This window comes from Catharus ustulatus, chromosome 1 (assembly GCF_009819885.2).
Source record: "Catharus ustulatus isolate bCatUst1 chromosome 1, bCatUst1.pri.v2, whole genome shotgun sequence".
NCBI lineage: Eukaryota > Metazoa > Chordata > Aves > Passeriformes > Turdidae > Catharus > Catharus ustulatus.
The window spans coordinates 154,499,273-154,518,327 of record NC_046221.1 but is presented as its reverse complement, the minus strand read 5'-3'; the positions used below and the strand labels follow the sequence as shown (position 1 = coordinate 154,518,327).

General features: G+C 37.7%; 1 protein-coding gene across 1 annotated transcript in view; it reads left to right on the top strand.

Annotated features, from left to right (window-relative positions):
- Positions 1–19,055, top strand: part of LOC116998025 (adenylate cyclase type 8-like) — a 118,640-nt gene that overhangs the window by 20,772 nt on the left and 78,813 nt on the right. Inside the window, exon 2 of the mRNA XM_033063319.1 lies at positions 10,571–10,720. Within this exon, the coding sequence (XP_032919210.1) occupies positions 10,571–10,720 (150 nt within the window). The remainder of the gene's footprint in view (positions 1–10,570; positions 10,721–19,055) is intronic.

Sequence of the window (19,055 nt, the reverse complement as noted above, 5' to 3'; positions counted from 1 at the left end):
TTCCATATTATTTCTGGTCTAGAAAAGCTGAAACCTGATCTGGGGTCTCTAAGTTTATTCTTGTTGTCTCACACATCAATCAGCTGTAAATTCAAGGGGCAAACTCCATCACCAGTGATACCCATGCAAAATAGCAGCCACTTACAGGTGAAACTGTGGGGGAAATGGTAGTCTTGAGACTGGCCTTCTGTAAAAAATGTTAATAATCAAGTAATAAAGTGTAAAGAACATTTGTTTTGTTGTTTTGTTTCCATCACAGTTTTGGCTTGCTTTTTTCTTTTTTTTTCTTTTTTTTCTCTTTATTATTATTTTTTTTTTTTTTTGGTGACTAGTCTTAAAGAAGAACAGCTGTAAGGGATGGTCTGTTTAGCAGCAGGTATCACTGATTATTAACATACATAGGTAATTAGTAGAGCTTCCCATCAGAATACAAGCACATTTTGAAGGGCAAGGCTTGTTTGGAAAAGGACACTCAATATTGTGATAGCCCGCATGTATTTTTCATTACCAGTATTCTCAGTACTATTTCAGTTGAACCAATTCCCTTTTTAATAGGTATTAGTCTCACTCTAGATACAAACTAGAGTGGATTTCATAAGGTTGTCTATTTCTTGACAAAGAGTTCAAGAGTAATTTAAGATCATTACATTTTGCTATTACTTTATTTTTTTCCATTGTAATACTGAAAGGGAAAAGTGATTTGCAGAATCTTGCTTCTTTTTTTGTCCTATGGCCATAGCTTGGTAATTCAGAGGAAAATATGTGCAACCTGACCTAACATAACTAGGAAAAATAATGAAAATCTTTTCTTATGCAGTCTGTTGTTAGAGCTGCACCAAGGCAGGGTCACCTGCACACAAATTATGACAATTGCCAGTTCCAGTGGGAAGAGACATGGAGTACGTCCTGCAGGTAATTTCTGAGACATGAATACAATTCATCAGATGAAAAGAGTAATGAGGTATGCCAGAAAAGATGAACAACTGTCAGCCCCACAAACATCATTATTGGTCACCATGTTTTGACATCTTTGGATAAGAGCTGTTATCCAGAGCAATAAAAACAGCTGTGCAAAGCAACACCCTAAGAACACTTAGCAGAAATGCACAATACATAATTTACTTCTCCTTAAAAATGCAGTGAAACTTTTTCCAATGCTGTGAAACCTCTATGATGTGGGATTTTTTAAATTTTACTTCCATTACTCCTGATCGGTTGCATGATTGAATAAGGACTCTACTAGGATTTCTTCTGCTTTGGCTATCTGGCATTGACTTAGATAAAACTATTGTAATAACTTGAAGAAAATTTCCAGAAGTGACTTTCACTTTAGGCATCCTAGTTTTAGGTTGTCCAGGCTCAGTGATGCTCTCAGACTTTTCCAGACGAGGTAACAACTGCAAATTTTTTGTCAGTGAGATGATGTTTAATGCTTGGTCCTCAAATACTGGCACATTTCTGCTGGGAGATGCTTCTTTACTACTCAGATATCCATGTATATAATGCAAGGAGAAAATTTAATATTTTGCAAGGGTTGCTTTTTAAAAAAAACCCATAGGCATTACTTTTAATTCTCAATATCCAGGAAGCCAGGGGTGTACTTCCTCATTTCAGATTAATTTCTTGTAAATCTTTGTTTAGATGTTATAACTTTCAGTTAGAGCAATTTATTTCTCAAGCAGCTTTAAATGGAATGTGGCTCCTTTTGAACACGATTACTTTGATATTTGTTTTGAACAGTAAATATGCAGTTTGTAAGGGAGGAACAGGTTCTGAATAAAATCATAGAATATCTTGAGTTGGAAGGGACCCTCAAGCACCATTGAAGTGTGGCTCCTTGCCCTGCACAGGACAACTCCAGCAATCACACCATGTGTCTGAGAGCATTGTCCAAATGTTCATTGAGCTCTGTCAGGCTGGTGCTGTGACCGCTTCACTGGAGAACCTGTTCCAGGAAGCAAACACCCTCTGGGTAAAGAACCTTTTCCTAATATCCAACCTGAACCTTCCCTGACACAGCTTGAGGCCATTCCCTCATGTGTTCCTCTCTAGGTCCTTCACCATCTTCACAGCCTCCCTTTGAACATTTTCTAATAGCTTTATATCTTTTTAATATCTCTGGTGCCCAAAACAGCACACAGGGCTTGAGGTGAGGCAGCCCCAGTGCAGAGCAGAGCAGGACAATCCCTCCCTTGCCCGTCTGGCCATGCTGTGCCTGATGTCCCCAGGACACTCTTGGCCCTCCTGGCTGCCAGGGCACCTCTGACTCACGTTCAGCTTGCCATCAACCAGGACCTCCAGGTCCCTTTCCTCAGCCCTGTCCCAGGTGCAGAATCCAGCACTTGTTGTGTTTAACTTCATACAGCTGATGATTTCCCATCTTTTTAATATATCCAGGTCAATCTGCAGGGTCTCTCTGCCTTTGAGGGATCAACAGCTCCTCCCAATTTATTGACACTGGCAACAGAAAAGTATAGGGAAAATTCCAGAGTCAGACAGAGCTTCATGAGGCTGAAATATGGAAGAGAAACAGCTGCTTTGCCCTCCCTTCTGAGCAATGAACTGGGAAATACTATCTCTTTGTTTCCTAATTTCCCCTGACTGCCACAGGCTGCTTCCAGTGTTCTCTATTGCACAGGACGTTGGGCTGTGCCTCGTTTTTTGCTGGGATTTTTTTGTATTATTGCAGAATCTACTCCTGGTTAGACAGCACAGGTAATTTAAAGGATTTCTGTAGTACACATGCTGTGGTTTCAAGGTCACATATATTTGGAGAAGAGATTCCTGTCTGAGTTCTTTATGTTGGCTTATAAACACAGCAAACGAGGTGATGATTTTGGCAATGAAATAATTATGTCTGGAAGATTTAGCTTTAGATTTCTCCTTGTAATTGCCCTGCAATACAGCTGTCTCAAAGTAGAGGGAAAAGGTACCTAACTAACACACAGAAAACACTGAATGGAGGAAGTTATTCAGATCAAAAAGATAAGATTTGTTTTTTCTAAATGGGAACATTTCGGATATCTGGAGGTGACAGCATCCTGTATACAAAATGATGACAAAAGGGCACTGTGCCGCTCAGTGAACTGGAGATGTGATCACCAGAATTCATTTCATAGTTCAGGATCAGTTCCTAGGTAAGGATCAGAGAGTTCAGCCAAATACCTTATAGCCATGGAAAACAGTGAAAGTCATTTTCCCATCCCTGTTCGTTCCCCTGTATGCATGGGCTATGACCCTGCCACTGACATTGTCCCAGTCACATCTAGTCCCTTTAACATCTATAAAAAGAAAAGCACCAAAAACAGGTCATCCAAAGTACCAGAATAGATTTTTTTTATTATTATGAATATTATTCCTGAACTCTAAATTTCAGACAAACTCAAGGGGAGTCAGAGGAGATGTTCAATAGTACAAGCAGGGTTATGTATCTGCTTGACTGCCTTTGTGCATCCCTCAGTTATGTCAGTCTTTATGCATCTGATATGATATATGGTATGATTATGATATTTTATGATACTATATGGTTTTCTTGGAAGATCTCTTGTACCACTCCATGTTGCAAAAGTTTTGCCATAGTTGGTAGTTGACTTAAATTTGTGTGGCTTCAGCTATTTATATGCAACTTAATCAGACAATCAATTTTCTACATTTCTAGTGGATTCAGTGGAAGGAAGAACATAAAATGATGCAGCTATTTTTTTAACAGCAAATTGCAGTCCTGTTCTGAATATTAAAGATACATATTTTCAAATACCATTTTGAATTGGAACAATTGATTTTATGCAAACTTGTCATTGTTCAGAGGGAAAACAGGTTTTGTTTTCTAAATCACTAACAGGACAAAAATTCATGTTAGGATATTCTGCAGCAGGATGGAGAAAACTCTCTCTGAAACCAGTTGTTTTCATTGAAGGCAATCTAATAATTTCTTGTGGTACACCCTATGTTTTGATAGGGCCAACCTGCTTGCAAGTTTCACATTTCATACATCTTAAAGGCCAGGCTGTTCCTAAGTACACAGTGAAGTCCTCTGATGATGACTCTGGAAGTAGCAAGATCAGGATTCTGAAGAGGTCTCAGCTCTCCTAGAGGCATAAATAGATCAGAGTTTTTTGAAGAATCAGGCAGTGTTCCCATAGGAGCTGTGCAGAGCTGAACCACAAAATTCAGCTCTAAACATGAAATCAGACAATGACACTGCTACAAATGGCTTCTTTCTCATGTAGAAAATCAAGGGTGGGTGGGGTAAAACTCTTAGCCATTATAGTCTGTGCTTGTCTACCATAAATAAACATTATGCGATTCTCCATCCCCATGTTCCCAGGGGTATGGCATATTTCTGTCTTTCAGTGAAGTGTGGGTATGTAGATGAGATAAAAGAGTAGCACTCACTCCAGCTGTGAGTAGAGTTAAACATCTGTTGCACTTTTGCATTGGAAAATAGAGAGGATCAGGGATAGGTGAGTTTTCTGGGAAGTCACGGCAGCAGTTTGGGCACCTTTGTGGACCAGATTGGTTTCCAGTAAAAGTTAGTGAAGAACTAAAACAAACAAAACCCCCTCTTATCACAGCCAGGGGAATTTAGCAGTTAGACCCAGGAGAAGTCAGAATGAGTGAACCTTGGGAATCAGAACACTCTTTGCAAGGTGATTTAACAGTAAGGCTGCAGTGATTTCCATTTAATGAGTTGGCAGCAGTGCCAGCTATGAATGTTCACATGTTTCCTCTTCCTGTGGAGGCTGTGCTGTGAACTTAATCAGACAATTGCTCTAGATATGAAAATCACTGCCAACACCAAATGTTTGTTTTTTAAGTTGGCTAAGTTCCCTGATATAGTTCACAGTATGGGCCCACAAATAATTGATCTGGCACGACAAAGGGGAAGCTGTACTGAGGGATCAAGGTGGGCATGAGGCAGTACAGAGAAACAGGTACTTACTAGCTTTGATTCATAAAATCATACTCTCAGCGGGAGACAGAGGCTTGCTGCAGCCCAGCAGTGAGACAGCACTAGAGTCTGGGCTGCCAGATGTTCCTATTTTAGAGAAAGTAGAGCATTTTGGTCTTCTTGTGCAACTCTCAGTCCATTCCTGGTGATAAGTTCTTATACAAGCATCTTATTTTCCCTCAAATTACCCAAGCAAGACGGTGATTGAGAAGGGAGAGAGCGTTTTCTGAGACATTTTAATTACAAAAAACAACCTTGTGGTGAACTTCTATTTTTAGTTAAACAACAAATGAAGAATCAAAATGCTTCTCCAAACTTAATTATCCAATAATAATTACCATAGCAACCAGTTCTTTATGTGGCACATGCTGAAAACACTCTTTCAGAAGCACAAGTTTACTTTCCCAGTCTTTCCAAAACAGACGAGAAATACTCTAATGTAAAACCCTGAGCATGTCTAGCTGGAGATTACATTGAAAACCATTTCTTTACTTCTCACATGTGTTTGGGTGGCATTAGCCCCAATACTACTCTGTTTCTATGTGGCAGAAAAGAAGTGCCTGCTGAAGAGGATTATTTCTGCTAAACATTCTAGAGTGTATTTCTGCACTTGAGGTAGTAACACACAAGTTCACTGTCCTGGATTTCAGAATAATTTCTAAATTTAGTCAGCTTTCTCTCCTCTGCCTCCACTGTGCTTTCCATGTGGATATATGCTGTTGTTTTTTCAACTTCATGATGAAGATTGCCTGCAACAATTGCAATCTTTTAGGGCCATCTGTTAATCAACATATTTCCAATCCATTTGGTTTGTTGAATGTACATAAGTATTCACTTTTCCTCAGGTTATCTGCTCTTTGGAAGTGCTGAGCTCAGTCAATCACTATACACCCCATAAACATCTGTTAATGGCTGGCCTTATGGCCTTAAATTCCCTGATGGAGAGCTGTGTATTTCAGAAAGGGAAATCATGGTAAAACTAAAGCACAGTTCAGTTATGATTTTTGAAGTCCTGAAACTTCTGACATTTGCTAAACCTTCTTTAACTTACTTCCAGTCATTCAAGCTCACAGGATTCTGTGTAAACTCCTAAGGAAGGCCAAGTCAATTAGGTGCTCTTAATAGCAGAAATGCCCAAAAATTTTTGTCATGCTTAGCCCAGTATCTCAGCTGTACCCTTCTGAACTTCCTGCTTCCAGAACTAGATTCAACTCTGCCTTGAAAACTGTCTGTAGCTGATTACCTACCACTTCACAACAGACTTGGGAGTTTCTTTACCATCTTTTCAATTAATTTTCCTTTTCCTGTTCTCTTGCATTACTATACTGTACTTGTTTTGATTATGACTTCTTTCTGATGAGCCATTTCTGGTGCCTTTCCATTGTTTCTTTGAAACCTGGTGTCTCCCAAATCAACTCAAAATGTTTTCTTGGTTTCAGCTGTCTTGGCAAAGCCTTTTATAGGAGTGGGAGATAAAAATGATGATATTTCAATCAATGTGTTCTGTCAAATTTAAACTAAGGTCACTTGTCTGACTTGCATCCTCTCCTTTCATAACCCTTAGTATTTGCTAGTTTTTATAATGATTTTGCAGAGGATTCTGAGGTGCCTGTATGGAGGACACTCTATAAATAAAAATTTATTTGTAAAGTGATTTCTATGTGAACTGAGTTCTTAATTGCCTCCTATGAGAAATGAAGAGCAAAGTTTTGGAGAAAGAATTTTAATGGCTGCTGCTTCTTGGGCCCCTCACTTCCAAAAGGACATTGAGGTGCTGGAGCATGTCCAAAGGAGGGCAATGAAACTGGTGAAGGGTCTGGAAAACATGCCCTGTGAGGAGTGGCTGAGAGAACAGGGGTTGTTTCATCTGGAGGACACTCAGGCACCTCACTGATTTCTGCAACTACATGAGAGGAGGTTTCAGTGAGGTGGGTGTCAGTGACAGGTCTCAAATGAGAGGAAAAAAGGAAATGGTCTTAAATTGTGCCAGGATTAGATATTAGAAACAAAATTGTCTCCGAAAGAGTAGTCAGGCTTTGGAATAAGTTGACCAAGGAGGTGGTGAAGTCTGGAATTGCTCAAGAAGCATCTAGATGTGGAATCCTAGGATGTCATTTAAGGGTGATTATGGTGCTGCTGGGTTGATGCTTGGAATGGATTTCCTTGAACATCCCCTCCAACCTTGATGACTCTGTGATTTTGTGATTCTACTGCCTCACTGATCTTGTCAAGTAACTTCCTTTAGCTCTGTTCATCCTATTATGTGATTATGTGCAACTGCAGGTTCAGCAGGGGCAGTGATGATCCTGTTACAGAGATATTCCCAAGCAGAGTGGTGTAGGGTACCTTCTTTGCATCTTTTAAATATTCAAAAGCAGACCTCTTCAGAGCCCTGTTAAAAATCAAAATATATCACTCATGGCTTTTTAAGATCACTTGCTGTGCTACTACTGTTCATTATTTAAGTGCTGTGCAAGGTACAAATAGAGTTATAAGTGTTATGAAAGTATTTCCTTTTTTCACATTATGCCTCAGCTTCCCTGCTGTGTGAGCATTGATTATTTTCAGGTCAGTCAAAAAGATATGAAACTCTGTACATCTTTGAAAACAGAGTCTACCCTGGCTTGTAGCCTTATAGTAGAAAATCCTCTGAGACTTCTGGAATTGGCCCCAGTAAGCTCTAGAAAAAAAGGAGCAGCAATGAGGGACTCAAGTCTTATACATCTTTTCTATTCTTCTATAAACAAGAGCCCTAGATCAGTATGCCTCTCGAGTCAAAGTGCTTTACTCTTTGGAATGGTTCCAATCAGACCATCATGGGCCAGAAAAGGCAATTCTGCCCCCTCATAAGCTGTTGCTTTACCTGTAACATGTTTTCCATTATTCCCTTTGTCCAAATCAAATTATGTACTCATGAAATCTAATTGAAAGGCAAATTCTAGTACATTTGTTCTAAGGAGATCTGCTGAAGTGAGTGGAACAAGTCCTGAGCATTAGCAGAGATGGGTGACTGAACTAGGCTCATGAGGAAATTGGAAATGAATTTGCAAGCAAAGGCGACCACCTTGTCACTGCTTTCACTGTTGAAATGCACTTTTTAAATGTTCTGGAGGGATTTTTCTTTTTTTTTTCACCCTCTAACTTTCCTAGTATGTGTGCAATTACAGTCCAGGTTAAAGTCAAAAGTCAGTCAAAAAGGTTTGAAAGTTGACCCTCCAACCTTCCACTGCTGATTTCAGTTGTCCTGCTGAACAATTCAGTTCTGAACTAGTCTCAATCTCATGTCAGCTCATCATGACACCTCTTAGGAGCTTGCACCAGAAAGGAGTTATCTCACTGATAAATTACTGCTTCTCTGATTTATCTTGGAGCAAAGGCAGAGAGTGTCTGGGGGAAGCTGGCTGGTCCAGGGCAGCAGTAAAACAGGGTATGATAGATAGCAGGAAAACAGCAGTAAGGGCAAAGGGAGAATAGTGATACATGCAGAGCAACTAAGGAGTCTCAAATGCTGCCTTTGAAAAAGTAAAAGTAAGGGGTTGTGTTTTAAGTCAGTAAAATCAGGAATGGTAACAAGCAAATTAACTGGAAATGATTACGCACTGTTTATAAACATGATGCAGCACTCAAATGATAAAACTGTGAGTTAAAGGAAACAAAAGGAAAATTTTTATCACAAAGGACCCAATTAAATGATAAAAAATCTTTATTATTGAGAGACATAGGAGAAAAATGTACTATTAACTTGAGAAAGACATCAGGAAAAGTTGTGCAGGTGCACTGAGTACACTTCCTCCAGCTTAGAGGATCCTGGAAGACAGGGAGATGCAAGGATCATGCAAATCACGCCCTACTTCTCACAAGCCTTGTCTAGACATCTACTTCTGGAAAAGGTTAAACAAAACTTCATCTGGAGCCAGGATATGCATTATTATTTAATCATGGCACATAAATTGCAAATTAATTCCCTGTACTATAGTAGAACAACATTCCAAATTCAGAAATACGGGAATATATAAAGCTGAAGTTTCTGCCAGATACTTTTGGTCTGTGTAGTGGTTTTGGTTTGCCAAATTGAAATTTCCCTGCTGTGAGATAGGATTAGGAGTAAGGCAAAACAGGCTCAAGTTTAAATGGTACAAAGAAGAACTTTATTACAAGAAACTATGAGAAAAAATAATAAAACTCAGAATACAACTTTTAGAACACTCCTTCTCCCCCCACACACTTCCTTTTCTTTCACACTGACAATGTGCAGAAAACCAATCAGTCAGTTTACCATCTGAAAGATGGTATGGTATGATCTGAAATCGGATCTCACTTTCAAACCTGCATGACTCTGGGGAGTGAGACATGCAGATCTGAATTGAAGCATCACAATGAGATCAGGGAGTGTTGTATTAGTCAAACAACACTTGGATTTTAGGAAAATTTATTATGATGATAGTAAGAAAATATAATGTCTATCCCAAAATTTTCTACAATCACAGATTGCTGGAGTGTGCAAAACTGTTTTGACAAAACACCACTGAATGCTTGCTGTACATTTGTACATTTGTACTGTTTTATCCTTCTACTTTTGCTGAAGCATTCTCTGCTTTCCATTACCAGAGAGAGTATCCTGAACGATGAGCACTTGATCTGCCCTATTGTGGCTGTTCTGGTGTTGTTATGATCCTGTAGGCATCACCCATAACTGTCAGAGCCTTTGAAATCTCCACTAATAACAAGGATGAGATATTGGATAAAGATACTGAGGCTGCAGATCTTTGCTCTGTCTCTAGTGCAGTCAGACATTTCCAGTTTCTTACTCTCTTTCCCAACCAATCCTGATTTCAATGGTGTTGACCTTACAAACACACAGAGCACAGAGGTTGCTGACAGATAAATAATCCACTGCAATTTACACTGTCCAAGGATTCCACTCCTGTGTGGCTCTCTTGAGTTCATATGGAAAAGGAAGAAGCTGTGACACAACTTCTACAGGGAAAGCAAGTTCAGCTCTTACATAACTTCAGCAAAGTCTGTGTACACAGGCACTGGCTGTGCAAGAACTTGGTTATCCTTTCAGCTTCCCCTGTTGAATGGTTCAGAATTCAGACTGTGCAAATTTGTGCTTTAGCATCAGTTGAAAATTAATGTATTCTATTTGGTTTATAATAATAACTATTATCACTGATATTAATAATACAACAACTATTATCACTGGTATTAATTCTTAGCTAACTGACAGTCTTTGTTTTCCTTAATATGGCTTGCTTCCCAAACTAAAGCCATGGAACAAATCACAAAGTTGCTCTTGCAGAAAAGGCAGTGCAAAAACAAATTGTTAATTACATTTGTAATCATTCCTGGCTAGAGCTCTGTGAGTCAATTTTTGGAAATATAATTTGTGGTTCAACCAGAGTTTAATGCCCCCAAATACTGCATATCTCATCCTCAAGGCAGAGACAATTTACAAAGTTGATGTCTTTACTTAAGATCCAAGACATTCTTTTATGCAAACTTTCCTAACTTCTATTTTTGCAGCCTACGAAGCTGTCTTCATCTCTCTTTCATTTTTTTAAGCAGATATTTTTTGCTTCTCCTGTCTAATCAAATCCTGTTTGTTGTTCATTGCAGATTGCAGCTCAGGCAGTGTTATTTATGTGCATGAACACTGCAGGAATCTTCATTAGCTACCTGTCAGACAGAGCACAGCGTCAAGCCTTCCTGGAGACCAGGAGATGTGTGGAAGCCAGACTGAGGCTAGAGACAGAAAACCAGCGACAGGTATGGTCACCAGGAAAAGCATTCCTGGTTTTGTATTGACTGGTATTGATAATTAGACAAGAACAGGCTTTTGTAGCCTTGCTGGCTCCAGTGTGGCACCACCTGATTCGTGCAGGTTAAGCAAGTTTTGTGCTGTTACTGTGCTGGTGTGTATTGAGTTGATACGGCATCTAAAAGATGGAAACAGGAAACAGGATGAATAGAGTGGCTGTTCATCCTTTCCCACAGAGGAGGCCATAAAATGAAACAGCAACTGGCAGGTGTTTAAATATGCTTCTTTACACAAGAGGGGTTAAGCTGGGGAACTTCCTGTGTTCTGGATATTAAAACTTGCATTAGTCAAGTGAAAGATGCAATCCTGTGCCCTGTGCTCTGGGATGGCTCTTCCTGAGCAGGGAGGCTGGACCAGAGGTCCCACTGTGGTCCCTTCCAATCTGACTGTTTCTGTGAGTCTGCCAAAGCTAAGCAAATTCATGGAAGTGAACTCTAAAATACCAGACCATCCCTTCAGGCTCAGAGATGGATTTTTGCAGCTGAGAGGCCACTGCAGCAAAGCATCACTATTCTGTCTCTCTGTTCTTAAACTCTTCTTGAAAAATTAACTTTTGGCCACTGTGTGCATTAGCATACTGGGTTAGGTGCACTTATGATCTGAACAGGTATGGTTGATCTTAGGTAATCATCTTTTGTGATCCAAAATAAGTATAGAAAAAAAAAAGAAATTTTCTGCTTATTATTTTGCACCAAGGGAGCAGCATCCAAATCCAAATATATGTTACATTGCTGTATCATTCTAAGATGAATTTAGCCTTTCATTTTGCCCTGCTGTATAAATATATATATATGAATTCTCAAATTTATTTCATTTGCTCCCTGAAAATCATGCTCTTAAACAAAGTTTATAGGAAGATGTCCTATTCTGGACTTTACTGACTAATGACTCAGTACACATGACTGTGTTGAGTAATGACAAGTCATCTCTGCCAGAACATCTCTGCAGCCACTGCTGACTGAAAAGACTGAGGGATATTATCTAGGATGCTTTGTTCTTTTTTTAACCTCAGGATTATATTTTCATGACTTTTGGGGATTTTGGGGTATTTGTTTTTTTTTTCCTTTTTCTTCTTGCCTAATTTTTCATAAATCATGATTTTGTAAGCTTTACTTTGACCATAGTTTCTTGAGTTCATTGTAAAAAATGTTATAACACTAACAAAAGAATCCTTTGTTGCCTTGTCCCATGCTATTCTGAGGTTCTCCCATTAGAAATATTTTATCGTCTCATGTAAAATGAAGTTAGTGCAAAGGCAAATATTTTGAGAAATTCAATTTTGCTGAATTTGTATTATCTACCAGAAAAATGAAAACAGACTTTTTCCTTATGAGTGGGAAGATTATTTTTTTGTCTTTTTTTTTTATCTTTTTTTTTTTTTCTTTTTCTTTTGAGAGGGGGGAAGTAGTGGTTGGATCTGAAATATTTGTTTTTATTAAGCCATGTTGAACAGTGAATTTTGTCTTGGCCCTGTGCTTTGTAAGATTTCAGGGCTGTGTTGTTCCCTGAGGGCAGAACTTCCTGGAGTATTACCTCACTGCAGCTGAGATTCACCTGTGACCAAACAAAGTAGTGTGTCATGGGCATCATATGACTGGAAATGCATAAGGGGAAATGTCCTTGGGCCAAGGAAAATGCCCACAGGAGAAAAATACAGACAACAGGACATCAAATGAAAGATCTCTTCTAAAATTTAATTTCATAATGGACTAACTCAACATTTTGAAATACAGCATTTTAAAATATTTCTGATTAATTTTCTTGGAACTTTTTAATTTTTTTATTATGCACATTGCAATATATAAAAATGTTTAATAAAGTTTCAGCTTTTCATTTGTATTTGGAACGGCAACATTACAAAAATTATTCCAATACTGGGACATCTTGAGGAATGGAGAGCCTGTTTCCCTCATCATTCTATTTTTTCCATTTGCTTCTGAGGCAGTATCTCATTTAAGCAGTTTTTAAACCTATCTGCCTAAAGAAGACTGACAAGGTCATATTTTAGGTGACCACTTTTTTTAGCAGCTTGTTCATGCTCACTTAATGAGTACACAGGGAGTAATTCAGTGACCACTAGCATTTTTCTGTCTTGAGGACAAATATTGCATGATACATGGAATCTGTAGTTCAGATGAATTTAAAAAAACTTAATACCTGTTAATGGATAACACATTTTTAAAAGTAATAATTAAAGTTTACTAAATTAATTCAATTACTTTAATTTCCTATGAAGGGGGAGAAAGAGTTGGGAAAAGAGTGTGCAGGATGATACTTGTGATGTGGCTTCTGAAAATTTCTAGAAATAATGTTGAGGAACAAAAATTTTCAGAGAAAATAGAGGAATAATTATTTGTGTAATTCTTCCAGACAATAATTCCAGGAATTCAAAATTTATTCCACTTCAATTATTTTCTCTTCACTTCCCATAAACTGTGTAAACTTAAGGGTACTTACAGCAAGGACAGGTTTTTTGTTACTTTCACTGGTAGTACTGCTACATTTCACAGTAGGGGATGACAATTTAAACCTCTTGAGGCTTCCTTCATCCTCACACATCTTCTGCTTCTTAAACTGAAAGTAATAGAAAATTAAAATGTATTGACATGTCATATGTATGGCATGTCATGTGAAGTGTGACACCTTGCCAGGAAGAACCTGTAAGGTTTGTTTTCTTCTTTACTTTTTTTAAACCAGAAGACCAGTAAAATTAAAGTAAGAACAAAACAACATGAGTTTTAAACTACAAGGAGTGGTATGCTTGTCCATAAACAATTACAGAATGAGGCTGCAATTTTGTATAATCATGGAAGTTATATGAAAGCTTTAAATATACTTCTATTCATTACTGTGTATTGTGAAAACCAAGAAATTAAGTTTCTGCTCTCCCAAAATGACCCTCCCAATTTCTCAATATCCCTTGGATTCATAATCTCTACTCTTCTGTCATTGTAATAATGATAAATTTTATTGCTCTCATTATGCAGTGTTGTGCAATGCCTAAGAGAGCCAGAAGAGTCACTCAGTTGTGAGCCAAAAATTTTATAATCTGTGTTTTAGAGAAAAGCAAGAGGTACCATTAGAAATGTGGAACCATACAGGGAAACAATAATACTGACAAGGCAGGATCTCTCTTTGTCAGAGGTTTTTAAGGACCCTCTAATAAGTATTTGTGGATTTTCTGGAATACAAATATAAACTTTCTACTGTCAGCTTATGCTGCTTGTGAAAAACAAGAGATTTTTCTGTATTTCTGGAAATATTTCATATATATGAGCTGATTTTTTTTTTCAGTGAAAGCAGATTCAGTCATTCACTTGCAACCATTGCATAAGGAGTAATGAAAATAGGAGGTGAAATCATAAATATCTGACTAGGGAAGAAAAAGTTTTTTTGTTGTTATTTATGTTACTCTGACCTAGAATTTGGATGTCATGCGTTTCCCAGATATTATTTTCCATCAGTGTCTCCCTTTTTGGGTTTTCAGGGTTCAAGAATTCCTTGCACTATTTCATTTCGTTCTGCCTCGCCCATCCCCATTTACTCTCAATAAGACTTGTAGACAAAATTTTTGTGCTTCAGAAAGTGAAGAATTTTTGTTGTATTTTCAGATCATCATGAATCTGATTTCCTATCATTATCCTTTTGTTTTTAGGCATCTGGGATGGTTAAAAGCACATATTAGCATTTTCAATTACAATGAATTCCCTAATTCTAATTACTCTATTATGAAAATGAACTGCAGTGTGGCTACAAAGGAGAATTACTCCAGCAGTCATTGCTAATGATGTTTATGCACTTACCTGTATGATATTATCTGTGTGAGACCATTTGGAAATCCCAGCACCTGTGAGACTGAGGGAACATCTGTGTCCACTTATTCCCTAATTTTCATTTAAAAATTAGAATTTTTTTGAAAATCCAAAACATTTCAGAGCTTGACATAGTTAAAGGAGTTGATGAGTACCAGAAAGACTTTATCATCAAAAGATGAAAATATCAGAGAATATCTGCAGGAGGCGGCACAGACAAATGTGTTGTAAAAACAGCCTCTGTTTAGCAGCTATTGATAAAATAATGAATTTAAATATCTTCTAATGACTTGTAGTCAGCGGCCTGTTCTTAAGAGATGTATTTATGTCAAGCAACCAAATATGGCCGCCAATAAAATGTTCTCCAATTCTGTTTTCAAGACATGAATAAAATCAAAGGTGAGGCTCTCAGTTTTCATTAACCCATTTTTTTCCAACAATATCATAACTTTCTACTACTTATTTGAAATTTTGGTTTAATACTTTAATTTGATATCTACGTGGTTCAAAAATGTTGACAACCAGTGCTATACTTTTTTAATTAATACTTCAAAGACACTGTTTGTTTTTAGCTTGATTTTGTTGCAAGGACACAGCAGGTAATTCTGCTTTTGTCATATCTAGGCAATGAAAACAGATAGTCTAATTCTCTAAAACAGCTACTTAAAACCCCTCCAAACCAAGGAGTATGTAATTTCCCTCACTGTGAAAATGCTGTGAAATTTTCTTAATGAAGAACAGAAACCTGCACTAAATTTATTTTTCATTTCTATTTCTCAGGATACAAAATCCCAAAGTTTTAAATTAATGTCATATTAAATCCAGACACATATTGAAATGATGATTTTATGAAGAATTGCATTCAATATAGCTCAGGTGTCCTAACCTGCTCTTTCTCCAATCTTTAATTTTTTTTAAAATTTTAAACCCTGAAATTCTACAATTTAATTATAAAGAGCCTCTCAGATAATTTTGTCATGCTGTCTTATCCTGCACCTCACAGACATATGTCAAGTAATACATATCTGAAAACAATTATCGTGCAGTGAAGTCAGGAATATTGTTGTGCAATAAAAATTGTGTAGGAATATTTGACTAAATGAAGCAGCAAATGAAGCCTTACAAGAACTAGACAGGGAAAATCACAAAAGTTAAATAGCTAAAGTTATAGCTAGAAGACAATAAAAATCAATCCAGCCCTTACCCCTTCTCTTGTAATAAGATCACAACATTACAGGACAGCTAGTCATAGAAGAGGCATTAAGTAATAGTAAGTTGTTAACCTGTATTTTACTAACATGAATAACCTGGGGTCTGGACTAATGTTCAAAAAAAACAATGTATATCCTCTCTGAAATATTTTGTTTGCATTATTTCTAGTAGATTTAGAGCACCTCATAGCATTTTATAAAGAAGTTGTTTGAGATCAGAGGAGAAAACAGCCCATATCTGTTTGACTTTTGCATTCATCCTCTGGAGAGACGTTCGTTCTTCTTCTCAGTGAAGCAGGTTATGCATCATTCATGAAGAGAAAACTCTTTGCCTCTTGTGCAGAGCTCACCTGCAAGGCTGCTCTGCCCCTGCTGTGATAAACTATTGGGAGGGAGTGAACTCAAATCAGAAACAAATCCTCTAGGTTTTCAGTCTTGACAAGCCAAATGGAGACAACTATTCCAGTTTTATCAGTACATTTGTGCAGTTTCAGTGCAGATACCTAGTTCTAGAAGTTTACTAAATCCACAGCACATTACAGTAATTTCATGATTATAAGCCGCACCATTTTGACTAAAATTTTGGTCCGAACCCAAAGTGCGGCTTATAATCAGGTGTGGCTTATATATGGACAAAGAATGAAATGTTGCTGTTTTAGTTTGGAGGACAGGTGTTTGCTGAGAAAGGCAGGAGCTTCTATTTGAAATGGAGAACGTAAACCCCCTCCCTCCAAATTATTAAATTTTGAAATCAAGGGGCTTTCAGACAAAAATATGGAAATTTGGATTAACAGTTCTTTTTTAGGGAAATTAAAATAGAAATACAGTACTACAAAGAAACAAACTCCAAACCCTGACAAGTCACAGTACAACCTGACACCCCATCAGGCAGGGTGTTGGTAGCAGTCCCATTAAATGGTGGCTGCATCCTCCTGCAGTGACAGATGTGATTCAGTTGGAGCAGTGCTCCTGTACAAGGTGCAGTTTCCCTCCGGAGGTCCAGTGGTGATGTGGAGAAATCCGGTTTTCCTCTAGAGTCCAGTGGAGAAAGGGGCTCCCTTAGTGTCCCAAAAGCTCTGTTTTTATCTTGGTAAGAAATGTTGGGCTCTTCCCCCTGGCTGGAGCAACTTCCAATGGGATGCAGTAATTTTATTAGTCCCACAGTGGGACTCAATGGCCATTAGCAGAAAATGACTCGCTGGAGGAAGGATGGGTTGTGAAAAGATAAAGAACAATGCCCTGCCCGGTTTCAATGGATGGCCCATTAGCAGAATATCTGCCGTTGAGATAAGGATCACTGCCCCCACCCTCAACAGATGGTGATAGAATAGATACCTTTTATCACACTCTGTTGTAAAGTGTGGCTTATAATCAGGTGCGGCTTATAATCGTGAAACTACTTTAGCTGGATTGTTTAAATACCTCTCCAAGACAGTCCTCAGCAAGCAGGCTCCTTTCTCTGAAGAAATAGCCTCAAATTCCACAGAATTTCCACAGAAATAAAGGCCTTTCTTAATATCTTCCTTAATGCTTATGAAAATGTTCTTGGGAATCCAAGGCACTGGCAGAGGCTGCAGGTAGCAGAGCAGGCGGGGAGCAAGCACTGCCTGCTTCAGTTTGCAGGGAATGCTCAGGCTGGTGTCAAACCTGATCCACTGGGCTTCCAGGGATGTTCCCATTAAGGTGGGACAAAGATGGGCATCTGCAAGTTTTAATTATGGGTCGAGTCAGATCGGTGGGGACAAGAAGAAAAACTTTTCTACATTAAATGATGCAATGGGAAGAGTCCCTAAGAGAATACCCTGCAGACAATTCCTCCCTGCAAGTCCTGCCCTTGGCTTACTGATCACCTACATTCCAGGTAATTTCTTTCTCATAGGGGATCCCACAAATCCAGTAAACCTCATTTTGAAAGTCAAAGCAGTTTGGATATTGTTTTATTTGATTTGCATAAAGGATTAGAGCTCACCACCTGAAAGGACCATTTGTGCTGGTGAGAAGAGGATAGTTTTGTTTTCTAGGTATTATCACACATTCTGTCTTTCTAGTATGAGCATATCTGGGCTTTAAAATAAGGAGATAGCCCTTAGTCTTCAGAAAATTTCTGCTGTTGCCATATTTTGTCTCTTTTGCCTGTTATATTTGGAAAAACTGTAATTCTACCTTAATCTCTTTTTCCATTAAAAAACCTGCTCCGTTTGACCATTTGTTTCCTTCTGCCACTACTTCCAGAGGACTTTTTTTTCACACTTTCCCCTGAAACAATATCTGTTTGGCTTTAAGAAGCTCTCTGCAGATTGATGAACTCTGATTTCTTTTTTTGTTTTGTATTGTTTTTAATTTTTTAAAGCAGCTTACATGTTATGTAGGTTTTATCAAGCTCTTACAAATCTAGAATTTAATCAACTGTCAGTACTTTGCAGCTTCTAAAATAAGAGCAGATTGATCTGGGATTGGAAAAGACACTTTAAGACGGTTAAGCTCCATAAAATCTAGTGTGTGTATATATATATACACATATATATGTGTATATACATATATATAGAAATACACTGGTGGTAGGAATATGAAAATCCTTCTAATTTGGTATGAGGATAAAGTTCAGATTTTGTTTTTAAAAATAAAAGAATAATCTAAATTTTAGAGAGCACATGGTCTTTACAAAATAGTTTAATATGCTTCATATTTAAAAGTTATGATCACAATAGCTGAGGCTTTATTTTTAAAGGGAAAAAAAATATATTCACAATTAAAAAAAAAAATAAAAACTATTTTAACCTCTGGTTAGATATTACACTTTAGCCCCTTTTTTCCTCTTGATAAAGATCAATTTCTTGACTTTGAGATTCTAAGTAAAGCTTCACATTTATCCAGAATTTCTTTCATCTTCGTACTTTTCTCTAAAAAACCGTAGTCCCCACAGAATTTTTTTTTCTTCATGTTGCTCCATTAGCACTTAGAGGAACAAATTCTAAGTACAATATACTGGTTAATCTGAAGAATAAAGGAATGTGACAAGTTTATATTGTTCTTCACAATCAATTTCCATATTCTGATTTAGTAGGTAATCTGTTTTCTAAATCAAATAACAGACTTCCTTATTGTTGGGGAGAAGAAGAATTATTTACATGCACTTATGATTTTGTAGATACCAGGATGTATATTTACTACACCTTCTCACAAAACACCCCATTACTTAACCCATTTGTGATAGAAATCCAAACATTGGTAAGTCAGATTTTAGATATTGTGCCTTTACA